This window comes from Benincasa hispida, chromosome 8 (genome assembly GCF_009727055.1).
Source record: "Benincasa hispida cultivar B227 chromosome 8, ASM972705v1, whole genome shotgun sequence".
NCBI classification, from domain to species: domain Eukaryota; kingdom Viridiplantae; phylum Streptophyta; class Magnoliopsida; order Cucurbitales; family Cucurbitaceae; genus Benincasa; species Benincasa hispida.
This window is the reverse complement of record NC_052356.1, coordinates 35,873,870-35,896,954: the sequence shown is the minus strand read 5'-3', so window position 1 is coordinate 35,896,954 and position 23,085 is coordinate 35,873,870. Positions and strand designations below refer to the sequence as shown.

Sequence of the window (23,085 nt, the reverse complement as noted above, 5' to 3'; positions counted from 1 at the left end):
TAAAGGAAAAGCCCTCGCAGGCAGGAATTCATAACTCACTCAGGATTGAGATTGAGTTATGTATGGTTATCTTATAAAATATTAATCTCTTCAATCAACGGTGTTACAAAGAGAAATTAAGTATTTCGCGGTCCAATCTTAATTTCATTATGTAGGATACCTCCACTCGCATGTCTCCACATGAACAATTTGATACACATCGTTTGTAAACATCAAGTGGGCCATATCCATAGTGTTACAAAGATAAGATACCCAACCTTATCCATATGCCACAGACCCTTTAGGTTATCACTTGAACATTATCCACCTTATGTCCATTCCATACTATTCAAGTCCCATGAAATAATTTTAGATTTTTCTGTAATAGATAACTCATTATTGCATATTTAAAATAATCAACTATCATATTAAATAACAAATTAACTACGAGGCTTTGAGACATAAATCTCAACATCAACATGTTATCAATGCAAGAGACTATACTCGAATTCTAGTAGTATCGTTTTCTTTTCCATTAATATTGATTTCAGCTTAAACTTTGGATAATTTAATAGTGACCCAACAAACTAGACACTAGGTAGTGGCTTGGTATATAGAATGAGGTCCACAATTCCTAAAAAGAAGAAAATGGGAAAAGTGTTCAAAATTCCTATGATGATGAAGCTATGGTGTGCATTAATGCATTAAAGTTTCTTAGTACCATGAAATGGAGGGTTTGCCATTATTGTCCTTTTCATTTCAATAATTATGTCTTTGGGACCTTAATTGGGAATTGCATTGTCCTTTTTGAAGCTTTAGATAACAATCTTCAATTATCTTCTTTCATATTTTTCATCCTCTTTAACCACCAATACTTAAAAATGTTAACCTTAGCTTCATCATGGATTAACCTTGGTGGTTTACATAAATACATGCTTCTATATTAGTTTACATATTTGTGTTAAATCTAAGTTTAAAAAAAAGTCTCATTTCATTTATTCTTAAAAAACAAAACATTCATAAAATTATATATATTTCACAAGTGTATAAGTTATCCAAACAATTCTTTTACTGAACTCTTGATTTGAAATATAGAAAATTACTTGAAAGCCATTTTTTGAATAAATAACCAAACATTCTATAGCACCTCAAATCAAGAAATTCAAAAAATTTAGGGCATGTTTGGTAGACAATCCGAAAATAGAAAGTTAAAAACAAGGGATTTAATAAAAACAGTATTGTATTTCATGTTTTTAAATATGTGTTTGGTAGCAGATTTAAAAATTAAATTCCAATTTAAACAAATTTTCAAAATGTGATTGGAAATATATTTAGTTATTTATTGAATATGATGTTGAATATAAATCATTACTAATTAATTTATGAACTTGTTTTATGTTAAATTTTTTTGTATAATCATTATTTTGTAATATCAGATAATATATATAATATATTACACATTTTAAGTTTGACAAAGTTTATAACATGAAATAATATCATTGTTATTGTTTTAATCATTTTTACTATAATTCTGCATTTTAAAATTTTGAATTCAAAATTTGGATAAACTGAAAATATAAAAAAATTGTTTTCATAATTTGCACTATTTGGATCATAAAATTTGAAAATAGTTTTCGAAAAATGAATCCAGATTGCCAACCAAACATATATTTGTTGAACTCAAGGAATTGAAAACATAAAACAAAATATGAGTTGTCTACAAACAGGCTCTTAGACCTCAAAGAGGTTCTTAACTGCTTGTGTCTCAAAAGTTAGTATTTATGGATTAGCATTTACAAAATCATAAATCAACGAAAACTGAGCGTTTACATCACACAATTTCAAACCTCTACAACTTATTTCCATTAAAAAATAATTTGGAGTCTTAGGTAATGAATGGAATTGTCTTAGTCGTGGAGTTTATGATATAGAAGTTCATATGTCATGAAATTGATGTTAACATATTGTGGGACTCACAATGGGCTTAAGAGTTATTTGGGCCAAACAAAAAATGAAGTCAATAAATTCAAACGAAAACTACGAAAGAAAGTATTTTTCAGAAACCAGACGTTGGAATGATGTATGTGCATCTTTTTATCAAAAGATAAGACTGACGGAAAAAAAAAAAAAAGAGGAAGAAGACATTTAGAAATTAGACCTAGGCCTTTCATTGGATGGGTATTGAATTAATGGATAAAGCTAGAATGGTCTCTATTGATACACGTGGCACTCAACTAAATGCTCAAGTAAAATGAAAAGGAGCGGCAAACAAACATGAATTGATTTTTCATGTTTCGCATGAAATTGTTCATTGAAATTATCATAATGTTGCTAATATTTTCTCGCAGTAAGATTATGAGAGAGAAGTTACTTCTAATTTATATTAAGTTATTTATTGGAGACACGTAGATTTCAAAATCTATATCTATAAATTATTTTGAGATAGTCACGTTGCGATGGATTTCATTGAATAAGCTAAAGATTGAAATAGGAAAATGTTAATATGTAATGTTTTCCTCTTCTCTTTTATGGCTGAACAAATTCCCCATCACAACCTTTCATTCTTCCTTTTGTTCCCCTCTTGCCTTTGCCATTCTTAATCAAACACTCTAAAACCCTTCACTCCCATTTCCCCTTTCTTTTTCTTTTTCTTTTTATTTTTCTTTCTCTAATTTAATTACTCTCAATTAAGGTTGGTAAAATTTTCCGCGGAGACTCATCCCGATCGGGACGGTGAATCCCAGATTTGACCGGGGATGTGGTCAAACCAGAGATGAGACGGAGCGTCGACCTGATTAGGTTTTTAAATATTTTTTCTATATATAATTAGATTTTTAAATATTTTCTCTCTATATATTAGGTATTTAGCTTGATTTTTAATTTAGCCCAATCTAAGCCCAACTAAAATATCAAAGCCCAAACCAAATATAATTTTACAAACAAAAAAAAAAAATTAAAATAAAGTCCCCATAGGAAAATAAAAGAGAAAATGTGGAATCCTCGTCCCTGTCCCCGTCCCCGCCTTGAAATGGCGGGGATGGGGATAAAATCCCCCATCTGGGACGGGGACGAGGAACCCTCCCCACCCCGCCCCGACCCCGTTGCCAACCCAACTTCTAGTCTCTCTCTTAATACTATCAATTCATTAATAAATTATATATATGTAGTTAATTAATGATCATTTTCACCAATATTTTATGAGGTTTTTTAAAATAATTACAATTAATTTATTATTGATTAATTGTAATTCGTTAATTTTTAATCGCAAAATGTTATATTTACTTTTCAAATTAATTTGGATTGTTTTATTAATTTACATCATAATTATATAAATTTATCAAATTGATACATCAAATTATGCAATCGAGTAATTTTAATTAGATTCATTTTACAAATATTTATAATTAATAAGTTAATTAATATTATTATTAACTAAGTTTGCTCAAAGTTTTGAATTGAATTTATTGTTCATCAATTAATTTATTAAAATTTTATAGAGATATCAACGTTTAATTTTATAAATAATCAAAGATAATTTATTCTTATAAAATTTTGATAACATTCTCATGCACAACCAAACATAGTTCTTCTTGATTCCTAGCAATCTTATTCCCAAGCATATTTAATTCCTGGGCATCTATAAAACCTTAAACCAAACGACTAGGATGTTTGGGGCGATGAATATGTTATTATGCTTGTGGATTATAATAGTCTATTTATGGTGCAAATTATATTTGTCTAAGTTATAATAATTTGTGTTTGTGGTGCAAATTATTTAAGTTTGGATAGGTAATAATAAACATTGTAAAAAAAAAAAAAAAACAACAACGAAAGAGTAGGAAATAGTAAACATTGTAATAAATAATAAACATTGCAATAAAAAAAATTAAAATAATAATAATATAATTAATTGTAGGTTACAATAGGTGGTGATTGAAGTTCCTAACATAGAGTGACAACTATAATAGTTCACTTCAGCTATTTAAAGTTGGGGCTCAAACACCTTAAAATGTGTTTCGCCCAAGGAGATAGAACTAAGATTAGGGAAGTACCACTCTTTGTTTGGCCCAAGAAGTTGGTGGGTCGTACTATTAAAAAATATTCATTTTATATCTTATCCATTCGAGTATTTTTTAACCAATTTAAGATATATATTTTTTTAAAATTAAGAAAATTTGGATTAGATAAATTAATTAGATTTTAAGTTAGAGAGAGATCACTCAAGTGCCCTCCCCTCCACCATCGCTCCTTTTAGTGCACGAGAAAATGGATCCCCCACCGTATCCATAAGCCTCCTAAAAAAAGGAGAATGAAAAGAAAAACCCTATCACCAACCCCATCAATACAATATTGGAGAAATACGTTTTCATCTCAAAACTAGACCTTTTCGAATTTATCATTATTTGAATCTTTTTCTCGTTGTGTAGACCAAAAACTTGTTTGACGACTTTAATACCATATTAGAAAAAGGACGATTTTCAAAAATAGAAAAATAAGAAAACTATTTATATAAAATAGTAAAATTTTAATATTCTTTGATAAAAGCTAATAGAGGCTAATAGGGATAGACACTAATAAAAGTCAATCAATATCTATTAGGAATTTTTTTGCTATTTCTGTAAAAAGTTTGACATTTTTTTTATTTGTGAGAATTTTCGTTAGAAAAACATGAAACTTCATCACAAAACCATATTTTATAAAATTTAAGAAGTCTAACCATCTTTTCAAAATAAGAATCTCGACACATAAAAATAATGATACTAACTACCCACTTTTGTTAGGAAAAATAACCTCTCATTACACTAACTATATGAATAAGTAAAAAAAAACAAAAACAAAAACAAAAGATTAATAAAGCAACAAAGACCAAGACCACAAAAATTAAAGAAAAAATAATCAACAAAAAAATAATTACAAAAGTACCCACTCAAAACATGTAAGTTAGAATACCAAACTCAAAGGGTTTAAAATTAAGACGATTTGGAACCAAAGACATATTATTTTTTTTATAGTACTTGAAGATCCTCGCTCTTTTAAATCTTTTGGACGTGTGAGAATTGCTCTTTTAATATTTTGCGAAAAGGCGATAAATGTGTATGGATTGGGCCTTTAAATTGAGGAGGGAGGGAATAGAAAGAGAGAGAATGGGAGGAAGAAAAATGGAGAAGGCAGAGAATAAAGAAGAGGTTTCTCTAAGAGAACTTAGTGAGAGAGTAGCGGAATTCGGTCGGGTCAGAGGTTGGGATAAGTACCACACCCCAAGAAACCTCCTCCTTGCCTTAGTAAGCAGTTTAATTTAATTTAATTAATCTACTTCTAATCCTACTAGCTATTAATTAATTACATCCTAATTATTATGTTTAATCTAAAATTAGGTAGGAGAAGTGGGAGAAGTTTCAGAGATATTCCAATGGAAAGGGGAAGTCGGAAAAGGGCTGCCGGACTGGTCCGCCGCCGACAAGGAGCATTTGGAAGATGAGCTTTCCGACGTCTTCCTCTATTTGCTTCGTCTTGCTGATGTATGTGGCCTTGATCTTGCTCAAGCTGCCCTTTCCAAGATCCTTAAAAATGCCTCTAAATACCCTCTCAATAATCCGCACCAACAACAAATTCAACCTTAGTCCCATCATATATATCTTAACCAATTCTACTATGTATGTCCTATCTTATTTTATCTTCTCCTTCTTCAATCTTATATGGATTAAATTATAAAAGATTCTACTTTGAACTTTTTTTTTTTTTTTTTTAATTTTATAAATGTTCTCGTAGTTTTAAAAGTTGTAATGTTATCCCTGACTATTCATAAGTGTTTAGAAACTACTATTAGTAGAGGATTTTTTTTTAAATTCTTTACACAAGTTGAGATATGAAATGAATGATGAAAGTTTAGATTGATTACCACATCATTTTAAGTTATTGTCACTCGGTTCTCTTAGTCTCGATTTTTGTTAGAAAGTTTACGAGATTTCTATTTTATGGGTCACTTTTGAAACGTTTATGTAAGTGAGAGGTCATGTTGTAACAAATGACAAAATTAAGAGATATTTATTATATTTTAGTCTTTTATACATAACGATGTACTACTACCAAAGTGTAATGGGTGGTTTGGAATTGCTTTTATATTATGGTTAATTTTATGTTCCTATTTTGGTCTTTTCATTAAAAAAATTGTCAGGTTTTAACTCATGTGTGATTCGAATATATGTCAATCTTAACTTGTTAAAGTTATCAATTAGTTGAAATCAACGTGCTAAAATGGTTATCTTGTTAATGTCCAATAAAATTAAAAAAAAAAGACATTTAAAAATGTCAAGGACTAAAATATTTATATTTTAAAAGTTTTAGGGCCAAAATGAAATATGGTAAATAATTTAATTATTTGCAAGGGACATTTCTTTTTATAAAAATTTGGGAGAAGCCTAAGTTTAAAGCTAGAGAAGTATGAGTCAATATATAGTCTATACTAAAAATTAAATGGAATGATACAAATCTTGGAAGTTTGAGTACCTACAATACAACGAATATTTTTAATTTATATGTATCATAGTATAAATAACTTTTCGTTCAGAATTTAAATATAAATTTTAGGTTAAATTTCTTTTGGTCCCTAAACGTTTATAGAATTAACAATTTAATGTATAAACTTTGCTTTATAACGATTTAATTCACGAATTTTCAATTTTGTAATAATTTAGTCTTTATATTTTAGTATGTAAGAATTTAATCTTTATACTTTAAATCTGGTAATACTTCAATTATTATTGGGAAAGTTAGTGTTAAGATTGAAAGAAATAACTTGGATAGGTAGATGATCAATAAATAAATTAAGAATCCAATATATTTATATGTTACCAAGTTTACTTCATTAAAATATAAAAAATAACATTTAATTTTGATATTTTTTGTAGTAGAGATTAAATTATTATAAATTTAAAAATATAAGAACTAAATTATTACATACTAAAATTTAGGGACTAAAGAATTATAAAATTGACAGAGACTAAATCATTAAATCAAAGTTAATAAACTAAATTGTTAATTTTATAAAATTTTAGAGACTAAAAAGTATTTTTCTTTACCTATATTTTGAAAATAGAAAACTAAATTATAAAAATTTCAATTTTAAAATCATTCCTTATGGATATCGTTTTCTCCGATTTTCCCATTTTTCTTCGGAGCACCGTTGCGACAAACGCTAGCCCAATACTGCCTAAACTAAACAGGCCCAACATTTTTGGGCTTCACCAACTTGGGCCTAACTTTAGTTGATAAGTTTCAATTTATAATCATTTTTCTTAATTTAACATATGTTGGATAATTCATTTCTTCTTAATCATTTATTTCTTAGAAAAATTATATTGTATAGTCAAAACAAAATATCCAATTGAAAATATAGCTATTTTTTTCATTTTCATGATTTCTGGCAAAATATCACGGGTGGGGGGTCCCATCTCCTATTTGCTTTTCCAAATATGCCCCCACAAATCTCACGGCTTCTTCCACAATTCCAACCATATTTGTCCCAAACATTGTTTGTTTTCTACGTTTTTTAAACTAATTTCTCAGCGATATTTTTGTGGATATAGTTGCTACTTTTAGTTAAAATTTATAATTAAATAAAGAATAAATTATTAGTTTTGTTTAAAAAATTAAGATTATTGGATTTTGCCTTCGATATACTTGGAATCGCCACAACAACATAGCAACGAGAAAAGGGGTTTCCTCCCTTCTGCCGATTGGTTTGTTTCCCTTTTGCCGTGAGGTCTTTTAAATTTGGTCCTTCTTCCCTTCTACTAGTGGATTTTCTGAACATTAAGTATTTAACTGTATACTCTTATCTTGAACCTTAGATATTTGTTTAATGTTACCACATCGTAATTGTAATTTGTTTGTTTATATTTCAGTCGAAGGTCACTCCAAAAGATCACGATTTTGTATGAGGGTGTGTGGGACGATAACAAATGATATAACAACTTTAATATTGAATGTTTGTGTGTTTTGGTTGATTCCAATTTTCAACAGTTCACAGAGGTTATTGTTAAAAAGTTACATATTCAGGGTAACCAAGTTATTACCGGTTTAACTATGTATAGCTTTAGATCAAGTAATTTGAATATGATTAGGATTTCAAAAGACAATGATGTATTTTGGTATCTTTCTATTATTGTTAGCAATATGTTTCATGATATTTGCATAGCTGTGGACTTGGTTAAAATTGTATGGATTCAAATATAGTGTCTATGCATGGCATTGATAGTTGTGAACTTAATGGATCTAGTAGCAGTAGGAAGGAGTGTAGGTTTGTTGATTTAGTTGATGTTGATGCTATGACAGAAGATGTTGTATTTAAAGAAGGTTATGTATTTTATAGCAAGATTGATATGAAGAAAGCGATATACGTTTTTTTTTCTTCAAAGGTAACTTTCAATTGAAAACTGTGAAATCTAGTCGAACACGATTAGTAATAAGGTGTAAAGAGGATGGATGCAGTTGGTTTCTTCAGTCATCACTGGTTGTTGGATATATATATAGTAAATGAATGTGAAAGTTTGGTGAAGATTTGAAACATAAAATGAATTTAATTGTGTCGATTAAATTTATCATTTAGAAATTTTCAAATTGAATTGAAACTTCAAATTAAAATGATGTTTCATGTACAAATTAATTACGTATGAAAGTTAAATTTGTAGTTTTTTCAATTTGAATGAGTTATGTTTGATTTTTGTCGAGTAACAACTCGATTGAGTTAAATTTGAAAAATGTTTAATAAATGCTCTCGTAGTTTTAAGAATTGTAATGTTATTTTTGACTATTCATACATGTTTCGAAATTACTATTGGAAGAGGAATTCTTGAAATTTTTTTACAAAAATTGAGATACGTAATGGTGTGTGGCAATAACCTCGATAAAAATTAGATTACCATATCATTTTAGGTTATTGTCACACAGTTCTCTTATAAATTTCAATTTCGGTTAGAAATTAAAAAATCTTTCTATTTCAATAGTACTTTTTTTGAAACGTTTATATAAATGAGGAGTAATGTTGTAACTTTTGAGAGTATAAAGATATCTTTGAAATAAATAACAAAATTTAGAGGTATTTATTATAATTTAATCTTTTTCTTTTTTATATAACTACATACTACCAAAGTATTATGGGTGGTTTGGAATTGCTTTTATATTATGGTCTATTCTATGTTCCTATTTTAGTCTTTTCATTAAAAAAATTTCCTTTAAACTATGTTACTAATTCGTTGAAATCAAAATATATGTAAGGGCTAAAACGGTTATTTTGTAAATGTCCAATAAGACTAAAAAAAGGTAGACATTTGAAAAGGTTAAGGGCCAAAATATTTATACATTTTGAAAATTTTAGGCTCAAAATGAAATATTTGAAAAAGTTTAATTATTTGAAGGGACATTTCTTTTTATATAAATTTGAGAGAAGCCTAAATTTAGGTAAACTAGACCATAGGGGTGCAATAAAAAACCGAAAAACCGAAAATCTAAATCAATGTAAACCAATCTAATGATTTGATTTGTTTTTTAGTATAAAATTAAACATATTGGTTTGTATTTGGAAGAAAACAAAAAAGTATTGGTTCAGATCGATATTTATTAGAAAAACCAATCAAAACCGAACTAAACCAATGATATATATATCCTGAAAATAAACTCTTCATTAGGCATTTTTTAATATTTTAATTATTATAATGCATGTATATTTGATATCTAGATAAAAGACCAATTATTATGGAGTGTGTATATTTGTTTATTTAGAAAAGTGGCAAGAAAAAAACAAAATGTCAAATTTCAATTTATAAAAAAAAGAAATAGACCCAGTTTTAATTTAAAATTAGCAAAAATGGCCGATTCAAAATAAAGTGAAAATAAAAATAAAAAATTGGAAGAAAAAGAGGAAATTCCAAAAATTAAACCAAGAACCAAACCGATACAAATAAAACCAGTTTATTGATTTTGTTCTTTATTGGACATTAGTTTGGATCCCTTCTTTGTAAAACCGATTAGTTTGATTTATTTCTTGGTTGATCCCAAAATCGATAAAACCGAATTGAGTATCATCCCTAATAGCACGTGAAATTTATAGTTCTATTTTAGAACATGAAAGAAAAAGGTTTTAAAATATTTTAATTAATTAAATAGTTTTCTACATTGTTTAACTCGAATAGTTATAACTATTTAAATAGAAAGATAATATATGAATTTATAAAAATTCAGAGGGTAAATGATGAGACAATGTTTAAACATATGTCCATGTTAGAAATAGAAAGATAATATATGAATTTATAAAAATTCAGAGAGTAAATGATGAGACAACGTTTAAACATATGTCCATGTTAGATGACGTTTCGTCTATGATTTCAATCACACCCATACACAAAAAAATACACTACTTCATTGTGCAACCACTTTAATCCCAATAGTTGTAATGAGGCCAAGAACATGGTTGTTTGTTCAAATATATGCCCACAATTAGATCGTGATGTTTCACATGTATGATCTAGATCACATATACGAAAGGATATGCAAATCCGTCGGGTAACCACTCAATCTCAATAAGTTGTAACAAGGCAAATGACTTGATTGTTTATTCAAACATATCTTTATTGTTAGATTGTGATGTTTCATACCTATGGTCTAAATGACATCCATATATGAAAAGAATACACCACTTTGTGGGTAACCTCCTCGACTCGAGTTGTTGTAACAAAGGGTAAAATTGAAATTAATAAAAGATGTAAGAGCAAAATGAGAATGTAAAAATTCTCCCTTAACAACCCATTTTAATATAGATAAAGATCGAGAAGTATGAGTCAATAGGTAGACCATACTAAAAATTAAATGCAAGGATATACATCTTGGAAGTTTGAGATATACAATACGACACATATGTTTGATTTATGAGTGATACGATATTGGTAAGACTTAGTATGTACCCAAGGTTCGAAATATTGATGTCGATGGAAGTATTATGGTCCCCATTTTATGGAAATATCTTGATAGAAATTGTTATAATTAGTTAAATAAAACCTTGATTGTGGCTAAATTAGACTATAATTGACCATTTTAATAAAAATTTCTATAAAGTAAGATAAGATTTAGATATATATTGTAAAATATATGTGCAAATATCGATGCAAGAGCAGAAATTTAAAAAATAAAAAATAATTACAAATTAATATCAAATATTGGAAATTAATTAAAAAATTAAAGGATATGAAATCATTGTAAATTATTTATTATAAAATGAAACGGATACAAAAATGAAAAATTATAGCATTAAACTAACACAACATAATATAATAAGAATAGAAAATCATAACACTAAACATAAGAGATATAAAAAGCATAACATTAAACATAACACAACATAATTAAAAGAAAGGAAAAAAAAAGAAAACTCTACAAATAGATAGAACTTAGAAAATGAGAGGAATATTAGAGAACTCATATTAATTTAAATTTGAGATGAAATGATGTGAAAATTCAATTAAAAATATTTGAATGAAAATATGTAGTTTCTTGAAAATAGAGATGTTTTATGGTAAAAGAGAAAAACTTCTTTTGCACTTACTTTGAGCTAGCATAGCTAATTGGTAAATAAAAAATGAAAAAAAAACCCAAAGTTTTGAAATTTTGATGGAAGTATCAAAATATCAATTGAAATTTTGAGAAACTAGAGAAAATCGAAAATTTTCCTATTGAAATTTTGACCCTATTGAAATCTCGAAATTTCGAGATTTTGACAGAAATTTTGGACTATGTAGATATCATAGTATAAATTTTCCGTTCACATGGTGAGAGAAAATAAACATAAATTTTAGGTTAAAATTCATTTTGGCCCCTAATTTTTATGGCGAACAATTTAGTGCCTAAACTTTGCTTCATAACGATTTAGTCCTTTCAATTTTGTAATAATTTAGCCTTTAAATTTTAGTATGTAACAATTTAATTTATGTACTTAAAATTTTTTTATTACTTCTATTACTATTGTGAAATTAGGGTTAGGATTTAAAAAGTTTTTTTTGCATAGGTAGATGATCAATAAATTAATTAAGGATCCAATATATTTATATGTTACAAAGACTACCTCGTTAAATTATAAATATTGATATTTAATTTTTATTTTTATGATAGAGATTAAATTGTTATAAATTTGAAAGTATAATGACTAAATATATCAAAATTTAAAGACTAAAATGGTATAAAATTGATGATATAGAGACAAAATCGTTACAAATCTTTAGAAACGCAAAAACGCCAGCGCAAAAAGCGGACTCTAAAGCTAAGCCCAATGCCTAACCTAAACAGGCCCAGCATTTTTGGGCTTCAAAAACTTGGGCCTACCTTTAGTTGATGAGTTTCAATTATCATCTTTCTGAATTTAACATCTGTTTGTTGGATAATTAATTTGTTCTTAATAATGTATTTCTTATTAGTTGGTTCTTAATAATTTATTTCTTTTTAGTTGATTCTTAATAATTTATTTCCTAAACTCAAATTTTATGTTAACAAAAGAAAATAATCGTGGATATCCCATTGAAACTACAATATCACTCCAAGGATGCATTCGGAATTCAAGGGTCGCAGACCGACTATAGAACCCTGTTCTTGGAACGCTTTAGCTGTCAACTTTTCGGTTGAAAAAAAAAGCACTACATCTGATCTAAAATCACATAAAAAAAATAATATAAAAAATATACCTCTTTAGTTTTTCTTTTTTTAACAAGTCTAAAAAATATAACTTTTTTGTCAATGATTTAGGTTCTGTTTGATAACTATTTTGTTTTTTATTTTTATTTTTGAAAATTAAGTCTATGGACTCTACCTCCACCTATATATTTCTTTTTTTATTATCTACTTTTCACCAATGATTTAAAAAACAAAGCCGAATTTTGAAAACTAAAAAAGTAGCTTTCAAAAAATTATTTTTGTTTTTAGAATTTGGCTAAGAATTAGACCATTGTACTTAAAATGATGCAAATTATTGTAAGACATGTAGATGAAATAAACTTAATTTTCGAAAACAAAAACAAAAAACCTTACCAAACAGGTTGTTCATACTCGAAGATGTTTTTTTGGCAATTTGACTTGAAGACATTCCCTTTCGAAGAATTCTGTTACTTGTTGTAATTTGTTTTGTTTCATTCCATTTGTACTAAAATGAAAACAAGAGATCAAAAATAAAATTAAGTTAATATAATTAATTTTTGTATAGCTATTTAAAAAATATATTTAATTTACGTTAGAAACTCAAGGTTTAAAAATTATAAATATTAATTTAATTTTACTAAATTGACATACAGTGTGTTAGTAATTAAAAAGTTTATGATTTAGATAATATCCATCTATTGTACTAAAAAAATGATATTAAAAAATTATTAATGTAAAAGATTCAAAGAAAAAAAAATAATAAATAAACATCTACACCATTAAAAGAAGTTAAAATATTTATTATTTATATTATATTTATATTAGTGACATTTTGTAATTTTCTTTTTATGTTTCATAAGTTTTTTTTAATGATATTATGAAAATGTCCTCTATTAACATCGAATCCATAAAAATTATAAAAATATCAATGAAAATATATATTCCAAATAAATTTTTTTAGAATAGGTGATATTATTATACAACAACAAGAGGATCTTACAGTTCGGGATCAAGACATCAAAATATCAAAGCACATACAAAAATAAGGTGATAAAATCCAAAACAAAATCTATAAGATAAGATCAAAATAAAACCAACAAAAAAACAAACTCGCATAGAGGGAATTCAAGAAAAGATAAATAAATTAGGATATATCTTTCTAAAAGAAATAAATTACGATATTGGAGAGGGAATTTAAGAAAAGATAATAAAGGGTTTAGTTTATGGGCAGAACTTTTTTTGGAGTAATCAAAAGATCCAAAAAAGCGAACATTAAATCAGAGAGAAGGAAAGACAAAGACAAGATAAATGGTAACAAAACAGCCTTCGTGTCCCTTCCAATGGAAGTTTTGTTCGTCTTTTTTCAATTCCTTTACTCTCTCTCTCTAAATCTTCCTAGAAAAAATGGCCCATTACCCATCGATCTTCTTCTTCTTCTCTACCAGATCCAAATTTCTTATATTTTTATCTGATTTCCTTTTCCATCTAATTCTTCACCCATTCCCCACCACTTTCCCCTGATTTCTCTTACATGGGTCGTCTCTTTTTCTTCTTTTACCAGGTGATTCATTCAACTTTCTCTCTCAGATTGCTTTCTTTCCTATTCTTGATTGAATTTCCTTGGTGGGTTCCGTCGATTGAGCTCTGAGAACTCTTCCCCCTTTCTCGAGAGTGGATTTCAATTGTGGAAATCTTCGTCTCCGACCCACTCTGTGTGGCCAGATTTTGTTTCTGCTGGCTATGGTTGACCTTTCTTCCCATTTCTTATGCAATATCTTAGCATCTTTGTATATTTAACTTGTTCTACTCTAGTCATGTTGTGTTCTGTTAAGTGCAGGCTCCCTTAGGGAGGAGTTTTAATCTGTTCTTTGGTCTAAATTCAGGTTCTTCAAGTTTTTGGGGTATCATATCAAGATGAGTTTCATGCTATTGAATGGAGTTAACAGTGTCACTTCAATGTGAAACTTTGTCTCCAATTTTGGTTGTGCTTTTGGTAAGGAACTTTTCCTGAGGTAGATTTTAAACTGATTAACTTTAGTAGTCCCTTTTGTGGATTCGATCCTTGTGCAGACTCTTTACCTTTCATATATGATTCTCTTCAACTTATTATGCCTTGGAAAATGTTATTATTGACTACACAGGTCATAGTATAATGATGGAATTTGAAATTATAAATGGTTGTAACTTAGAAAGTTATAGCTGGAGTTGATCAAACCTAAGTATACAGTTGAGATGTACTCAGTAAGTTAAGTAGGTAATTCTGTTAAATTTTAGCATGTGTCTACCAGATATCAATCAATTCTTGGCTGTCCTTTTGTCCTCAGGTCCTAATCTGCCAGAATATCCAGTGAAGCTTTTGTATTATTTATGGAACTTCTTGGTATTGGAGCAAATATGCAGGGTTCTGGCAACTATCCAAATTTTTATTTCAGTAGGGATCTAAAAGGAGTTGTTGGTGGTTGTATATGGCCTCAAATCAGTGAGGATAAAATGGTGAACGGTGGATGTAGCTCCAAAGGTTTCTTATCACCATTGTCAGCTGGTCTGTATGTCGAATGTGGCCGAGAAGCACTAAAGCAAATAATGCTTAAGCAAGAAGCGATTTTTAGGGATCAGGTATACCTTGGTATGCAATTTATCTTCTGGCTTGGAATCATTATAGAATTATGTACCATCATCAGCCAATCCTACTATATATTTTGCAATGGTTTGCTTCTTCAGAAATCTGATACTCTTAATATTCGTAGTTCTGAGCTTATAAATTCATCTGAAGTATAACTAAACTGTCCAGATTTATGAACTTCATCGCCTTTACCAAAGACAGAGGGAGTTTATAGCTGAGATGAAGAGGGAATCGCGTAAGTATGATATGTGCATTACGACAACTCAGTCTGATTTTTATAAGTCGCGGGTCTCTGCATTGTGTGCTCAGGATGCACATAACTTCCCTGTATACAATCAATCATTTATTTCAGGTGAAAAAACACCCTCATTACTTTCAAGTTTAGGGAAGAACATTCAAACAGGTTCTGACACCCCTCTGAATGGAATCTGTTTAAAGAATCCTTATTTGTCAGAACCTAAGAGCAAGATTTTGCGAAATGGGATGTTTGATCTTGAACTTCCAACTGACAGCAAGTACTTGAATGGAAAAGATGAATTGACAAATGTGCCTGAAATGTCAAGCTGTCATCTCAAGAGAATGCCTGAAATTGTTCATATTAGTGATAGAAAACCTTTTCTTGCCAAGCATGATTTGTTATTAGAGAAAACCAAGGTCTCGGTTGATTTAAATAATCCTCCTAACTTTGAGGAGGAACTGGGCTGTAGATCCGTGGATTTAGTGGATGCTACGGGCCACAGGGAGATCCTTTTCCATGATCTCTATGGTAAAGCCAATTCAAAATGTCTTGGTTTCTCAGAGCAAGAAGTCAATGGAAGAAAGAATGGACTTTCTAACAATGGCTCTTCTGAATCGATTAGCTTTCATGACAGAAGCAAAAGATATCAACCCGACGAAGATATTGCAAATTCAAGTCTGTCATCATCCACTACTTCTTTGACTAAGTCTGCACAAGGTCCAATGGGACACCATCTTCTAGATACCGAGAGTTCCAAAATGTTAATAGAAAAGGCAATGGTTGCTGAAGATGATTTCTGTAGTGTTAAAAACTTGAGATCTAGCATTGGGTCTGATAGTGTAAGCCCCCTTGAAGGAAGCTTCTGTAATGGCTACAAGTCCGAGACTGTGAAAGAAGAACCTCGCCCCTTGTTCAAAGCTTCTGCAAATTGGATGGAAGGTCAAATTGACCTCAACGTGTGCATAAATGAAGAATTTTTGGGAACACCTTGTTGCTCCACTGAAATGAAACTGGACGTACCTGTAAGCCCAGGACAGGAAAAACACTCTTCAACTACAGGCGTGTCTGGTGATAACCAAGTTGGGTCACATTTTCTAGAGTCGGTTGAAGATGATGGCAAACCGTCGGAGGACCTCAATTCAATTGCAGCAGAAACCTTGGTTTCCATTTCATCATATGTGGCTCAAAATTGTCATAAAATTACTGGCTGTCCGTCTGTTCAACCTTCATTTGAATCCTTATGCTGGTTTGCTGAAATAGTTTCTTCAATGGGAGCTGATCCAGAGAAGGGTGAAGTAGCCTTGAAATGCAAGGATGCTAGTGACTCAGAGGAGCTTTTGACAGATTGCATGGATGACTTTGAGGTCATGACGTTGAAGTTAAAAGAAACAGAAGAGGAAGGGTGTTCCTTGACATCAAGTAACCACCAAGAGGAAGCAGTAAAAAATGTTTATTTGGCTTCATGTCAACTAGGGAAGGGACGTGTGAGGCGGGGTAAGCGCAATAATTTTCAGACAGAAATTCTTCCAAGTCTTGCAACTTTGTCGAGGTACGAGGTTACAGAAGATATTCAGACAATTGGAGGGCTGATGGAAGTTGCAAGTTCTCATTCGATAGCCGGTGTAGTGAAAACTGCAAGTAGAGGTAGAACGGCATGGACTAGAGGGAAGAGACGGTTGTGTGATTCATCTTCAAAGATTACAGAGACTGTTATAGGGTCAATCATGGATCAAGTAAGCAGTGGCAATGAACTAGAGAACAAAGAAAGAAAGGTTATAGTTTGGGGAAATATTACTAGACGGCGGAGGGGACAGAGATATCCAGCTTGTAATAGAAAGATTATCTTAGGACAAGTATAATATAGTTGGACTTGTCTTGAGAAGTTACTTGAAATAATTATATGTTATCTGTAAATTTTGCCAAGTTCTGTTCTTCCCTCCATTTTGAGTCAATTGTTTGTTCCATTTAATACAAAAATTGTATTGGAAAGAAAGGAGCCACCATTCGCCATTGTATATTTAACTAGACCATACTTCTGTTAAATAAAGTCATCTCATGCTGGTTTGGTTAATCAGATATGGATTAGAGCCAAGTAATCTGGTCTCTTGCATCTCATTTTTCTTTGCCTTTGAAGAAAACATAGACTATGGAATCTGATCTGAGTTTATGTCACAGGTTCAGTTTGTTGAATGTGTAAATCAGTTCAAAAATTGCAGAAGTGAATTCTTCATAGTTTAATAAATTGGAAAAATACATAAAGTAGCTTTAACATTAAAATTTATAACTAGACAAAAACCTTGATGGTGTAACAAATACTAATTAACAACAATGAACAAATTATTTTGGGACACTACAATTTGAACAACAAAAAATGAAATACATCAACATTGGTGAAATGATGTTTGAAGCCTTCTTTGTTTTCATAGCGCTTCTGTACTCTGCTTGTGGAATTTTACATGGCCACCCAAAAAGAAAAAGGAGATAAGAAAGAAGAAACTGATTGTCGAAGCTTTTACATGTGGACCAGAGGAAAAACTTGAGCTCCAAGTTGAGTGAAATGAGGGCTTTGATAGGCCTCTTGAAGATCCTCATCGTCATCCATCGAATCTCGAAACGTTTCGAGGTTGTTTGAGGAATTTACAATGGTTGTTAAGCACAGTTTTTTCCTCCATTCCTCCAAGCGTGGATATCCAACGTTATCGCCATACTTATCGCAATACTACAACATAAAGAACTTGGTCAGATGGAAGAATCTTTGACAAAACATCACAAACTTGTCGGAAAAAACACGGAAGAATTTGAGTACCTCAAACTCAGCTAAATCATGGGTATTATGCTTTGGAATGCCAGCAATATCTTTTGAGTGATAAAATTCTTTGATGGATTGCATCATATCATCACATGATGGCAATGTCCTTTTCCCAGACAGCAGTTGAGCTATCCATATTGCTTGTGATTCAAAGAAAGGGAAACCTATGAGCTGCACAACAATCATATGACTTCAAGCTAATTCTATTTCCTCAATTTCTTCATTTTTTTTTGCTCTTTTTTCCTTGCCCTTTTAAGAAAAGGAACTCCTACTCCTCAATATTCCATCTTCTACCCTACCAAACATTACATAATTGTATGGAAAGAAACATGCAATAATACTTGCAACGATCATTGCATATGTTGGAATATTTATACCTAATAAAGTCAATCAATACTCAACTACTTTCAACTGTTTTGATTATTTTTCCAATAAATTAATATAACAAAAAGCTGTTGTGACCTCATATATAAGCTAAAAGCCTAAAATAATTCATAGAGAATTTGTAGTAGGTAGCTAACATATTTGTCATATTTGGAAATATAGTAACTATCTTTGGTTTTGTGCTAATATATCCAAAAATATTGATATAGACATTTCATCTAAAGTTGGTAAATAATATCCAACATAATTCAATAAGAGAAATTGAACACAATAAGAGAAGTAATATATGAGATATACCTTTCGTGGAATGCCTATAAATGAAAGGGAGGGAGCCAAAGACGGAGGAAACGTATGCTCGTACAAAGGTCCCACTCGATCATCATCCACAACAACTATTCCTTTTGTGTCAAGAAATGGAAATGCGTATGAATACCTACAAACGTACCAAAATATATCACAGTTACTTAAAATTAATGTAACATTAAAATTTTGTTTCATTAACATATATTTCTTTTCATAAAGTAATTTGAAATGATATATATAAAAAAAAGAGAAAAGGGTTAAATAATAAATACCCAGTGCAATATAAAATAGTATCAGCAACTATAGAGGTCCCATCAACAAACACCACTCGCCCATCTTCTTCAAGAAATTCGATCTGCAAGCAAACTCAAAAAACATCAACCATGGCCGGCAAAAGGATTAATTAATTAAGATCATAATTAATTAAAGCAAAAATAGATTATAACCTGTGGTTCAAGATGCATGTTTTCATATTTTTGGATGACTTTTGATAAACCCTGAGTTATGGTGTTAATGGATTTTGTGCTTAAATGAATTTCCTTTGCCACTTCTATTAGATCTAACGATATGTCTTGCCCACTTTGAGAGTTTCCCACCACCACCACTACCTGTTTAATCAATAAATATAATAATCAGTTTTTTTTACTAATTATATTATTAGCCGCACTTAATCACATCTTCCTTTTTCTTCTTAGACATTAAAAATTAGACTAGATTGACTTTCTAACTAAAAAATAAATTTAAAAGGAGCAAGAAGCGGAGTTGTGAACTCTTGAACCTAATTAATAAGACATAAAATTGATTTTTTTTACTTTCGAGGAATCAAATTTCAAATCAAGAGTGAGATCTTTAATTTTAAAATATTAAAAAGTCAATCCAAATAGAAGTTTTGATTAATTTGATTTTACCTCGTTGCGAAACGGGTCAGGAACCCTATAAACATGACTATGGATTTGCTTTCTCTTCCATTTGTCCATTCCTTAATTCCAATAACAAAAAGAGAAAGTTAGATCAATTATATATATATATATATATATGAAAAAATGAATTATGAATACATACATACATATAATACCTTTAATGGTAGGCAATCTAGGATGAGAATAATGTCCAGTAGCAACAACAACAGCATCAAAAACTTGTTCAATCAAATCACGATCATCATTCCCATGAATATTATCCATCTTATACTTACAATAATCTCTACTTCTAACAACCCATTGAAGATGATGATCATCCTTAATCCCTCCAAAACAGCCATTTTTGTTGTTCATAATCCCCACATATTCAACTCTAGTATTAAACCTTATGAGTTGATTCAAACCAAAGTATTGAGAAAAATCCTTCAAATACAAAAGCAGCTCATTATGGCCAGGAAATCTCCTAGTGTCACGCCCTTTCTTAGTAACAAAAGGAAAATCAGAAAAGCCCATAATTTCCCTTGGAGAAGCAAGCCTTAAAGAGGAGTAAATGCTGGTATGAACATTAAGGAATTTGGATTTTCCTAAAGGATGTTCATTTTCAACATTTGGGTTGTATAGCCATTGACCTCCAACGTCGTCGTTTTGCTCCAAAATTACTACTTTGTGACCTTCTTTTCTTAGCTCTCTGGCTGCTACAAGCCCTGAGGCACCTGCTCCTATCACACATACCTTCTTCTTTGTCTTCAATGATTCTATACCAATTATTGATCTCTCTGAAACCATTGCTAAGAGAGATAATTGATGTTCTGTGAGTCTTTTTGGTGGGGAGAGTTTGGGAGAGATATTGGGTTTTTATAGTGCAATGTTTGGCCATGTGGGAACGTTTTGATTTTAATTAATCAAAATTAATGAGGCCGCAATTATATCTAAATATAGCTGATTATTTAATTTTATTTTATTTTAAAAAATTAAATCGTTGGAAAAGCTTAAATTATTAGAATTTAATCTCTATGGTGTGATAAAACAATCTTAAATCATCCATACGATAGGTAAAATATATCAAGGGACTATTTATGAGTGTTTTTATCAAATCATAAATACTAGATTCTAACTTCTTCCAAACTATAGAGATTAGATTTGTAAGTAAACCAGAAATTTTTATTTTTCACGTTTTTTCAAAAGTTGTAATATTATTCCTGACATTTCATAAATATTTCAAAATTACTACTATTTGGATTAATGTCAAATGAAGCTGGATTAGGATTTCAAAACATGGTTGTGATTTTAATTAGAACATAAGTCAAGAATCAAACGCTTGTGAAAATTTGAGGGTAATAATGATATAATGTTTGAAAGAATACACAAGGTTTTTTGTTTTGTTTTTTAAAAATTATTTTTGTTATAACTTTTAATTTAACCTTATATATATGGTTTAAAGGTTAGATGTATATATATAACAAAATTTTAATTAAACCACATCTACATGACTTACGCTAAATTAATAGCTACTAAAATTTGATGGATATAAAAATTTTAAATTATATAGATAGTGAGAAAAAGTTAGAAAAATTTGTACACATAGAATAAAGTCAAACTATTTACAAAAATAGCAAAAGAAAAAAAATACCGATGTACTTCTATCAGCATCTATCTATTAGTTTCTATTACTAATTGACATTGATAGACTTCTATCAACCTCTATGAATCTCTATCAAATAAGATTAAAATTTTATTATTTTATGTAAGTAATTTTCTTTATTTTTCTTTCTTTCAAAATCTCAAAAAAAAAAAAAAAATGATGATGAGATATCATATATTATTGTTGTTGAAGAATTGAAAAGAAAAAAAAGGCAATAATGGTTGGGAATGGGGATGGTTTGCTGGGGAGGAGACACACGTGACCCTTCAACAATGATGATTTAGTTTTATTTCGTTTTCCTCTTGCTTCCTACACTTTTCAATTCTTCTTAGCTTTAAATTATTGACTGAGACACAAAAACAACAGATATCACCACACATATATATATACTATTCTCGAGGTGATCATATACGTTCAAAAATTATTTTAGGGATTCACTGTATCGTGATCGATATTTTTTAATCGTTCATTGTAAGAAAGAAAAATGATAAAAAAAAGAACTTTCAATTGATATCTGTAGTTATTATAAGTCATGTAAAACATTGAAACGCTTCATCTTATAACTCGACATAATTCAAAAAAGAATACCTAAGAAAGAGGAAACTTAAATCCCAAACTTTTGTACAAAATTTGAAGGTGAAACAGAGGGTGTGGGGTTACGTAGATAGGTAGCAATCATTCAAGAGCAATGCATGGGAGAATAATGCATAAATTCATCATTTCTTTTACCGACCAAACCATATTTCTAGATTTCCTCATTTTGTTTAGTATAATTGAGGAGAGATTTGAATCGTAGATCTTTTGGTTGCTAACACAACTGTATGTCAATTGTATGTCAATTGAGTTAGGTTCATTTTATCTATGCCAATTAGTTATATAAGTTCATGTCGGTAAAATCATTGATTTCAAAGGTTTAAAAATGGATGGATTAAAAAAAAAAAAAGTTAGACATCCTCACATGCATATGCATTTTTTTTTTCAAATCTAAAGAATATTAAATTACGGATTTAATTTTTGAATTCTTAACTTGTAAGGTATCTAATGAAACTATATAGTTGGAATTGAGATATGAGAAAGAAATCAAATATTTTGAGTTTCTTTTTTATATTATATGGTTGATCAAAATATTTACAAACATAGTAAAATGTTACAGTCTATTAGTGTCTATCGTCAGTGATAGATGATAGTAGTGTATTGGACATATTTATCAGTATCTACCATTTTACTATATTAGAAAACAGTATGTAGTATAATTATTTTATAATCTTGAATTATTTAAGAGTTTAACCACATGTGTGGAATAGAAGACTCGAACATATCTCGGATGAATATTTTATTTACATTTCTGTCATGGACCTCTCAAAAAAGGGTGAAATGATGATGCATTGAGAGAAGAGAGTTTGTGTTTGTGGAGAAAAATGTGTTGGGGGTCCTCCTCCACTATGGGAGAGAAAGGGAATGCCACTTCTTGAAGCTAAGGAAAAAAAAATGAAGAAGAGATCACAATGCAAC

General features: G+C 29.8%; 3 protein-coding genes across 6 annotated transcripts; 2 read left to right on the top strand and 1 right to left on the bottom strand.

Moving 5' to 3' along the window:
* Window positions 1-5,102: 5,102 nt before the first annotated feature.
* Window positions 5,103-5,914, top strand: LOC120083515 (dCTP pyrophosphatase 1-like). Its single transcript, XM_039039289.1, has 2 exons — window positions 5,103-5,261; window positions 5,355-5,914. Exons 1-2 carry the CDS (start codon window positions 5,124-5,126, stop codon window positions 5,598-5,600), a joined length of 384 nt encoding a protein of 127 aa, XP_038895217.1. The 5' UTR covers window positions 5,103-5,123; the 3' UTR covers window positions 5,601-5,914.
* An 8,052-nt stretch (window positions 5,915-13,966) lies between these two features.
* Window positions 13,967-17,607, top strand: LOC120082969. 3 transcript variants are annotated; one of them, XM_039038423.1, is made up of 4 exons: window positions 13,967-14,215; window positions 14,538-14,647; window positions 14,979-15,270; window positions 15,446-17,607. In XM_039038423.1, the coding sequence occupies exons 3-4, from the start codon at window positions 15,022-15,024 to the stop codon at window positions 17,372-17,374; spliced, it is 2,178 nt and encodes a 725-aa protein (XP_038894351.1). In that variant the 5' UTR covers window positions 13,967-14,215; window positions 14,538-14,647; window positions 14,979-15,021; the 3' UTR covers window positions 17,375-17,607. The 3 variants fall into 3 exon arrangements, with proteins under 3 accessions (XP_038894351.1, XP_038894350.1, XP_038894352.1); XM_039038422.1 differs by having other exon boundaries at window positions 13,967-14,397; XM_039038424.1 differs by lacking the exons at window positions 13,967-14,215; window positions 14,538-14,647 and having other exon boundaries at window positions 15,128-15,280.
* Window positions 17,608-17,726: 119 nt separating this feature from the next.
* LOC120083431 (flavin-containing monooxygenase FMO GS-OX-like 9) lies at window positions 17,727-20,743 on the bottom strand. 2 transcript variants are annotated; one of them, XM_039039192.1, is made up of 7 exons: window positions 20,087-20,743; window positions 19,920-19,990; window positions 19,458-19,619; window positions 19,284-19,366; window positions 19,006-19,141; window positions 18,322-18,495; window positions 17,727-18,234 (listed from the first exon to the last, which is right to left on the bottom strand). In XM_039039192.1, the coding sequence occupies exons 1-7, from the start codon at window positions 20,715-20,717 to the stop codon at window positions 18,028-18,030; spliced, it is 1,464 nt and encodes a 487-aa protein (XP_038895120.1). In that variant the 5' UTR covers window positions 20,718-20,743; the 3' UTR covers window positions 17,727-18,027. The 2 variants fall into 2 exon arrangements, with proteins under 2 accessions (XP_038895120.1, XP_038895121.1); XM_039039193.1 differs by lacking the exon at window positions 19,458-19,619.
* Between the last annotated feature and the right edge of the window lie 2,342 nt (window positions 20,744-23,085).

Coding starts and splice junctions, on each gene's coding strand:
- LOC120083431 (XM_039039192.1), bottom strand. CDS start 20,717: ATGGTTTCAGAGAGATCAATAATTGGTATAGAATCATTGAAGACAAAG. Junction 19,367..19,457: donor ACATGCATCTTGAACCACAG/GTTATAATCTAT, acceptor GTTTGCTTGCAG/ATCGAATTTCTTGAAGAAGA. Junction 19,142..19,283: donor ACTATTTTATATTGCACTGG/GTATTTATTATT, acceptor GTACGTTTGTAG/GTATTCATACGCATTTCCAT.
- LOC120082969 (XM_039038423.1), top strand. CDS start 15,022: ATGGAACTTCTTGGTATTGGAGCAAATATGCAGGGTTCTGGCAACTAT. Junction 15,271..15,445: donor AAGCGATTTTTAGGGATCAG/GTATACCTTGGT, acceptor TAAACTGTCCAG/ATTTATGAACTTCATCGCCT.
- LOC120083515 (XM_039039289.1), top strand. CDS start 5,124: ATGGGAGGAAGAAAAATGGAGAAGGCAGAGAATAAAGAAGAGGTTTCT. Junction 5,262..5,354: donor GAAACCTCCTCCTTGCCTTA/GTAAGCAGTTTA, acceptor ATCTAAAATTAG/GTAGGAGAAGTGGGAGAAGT.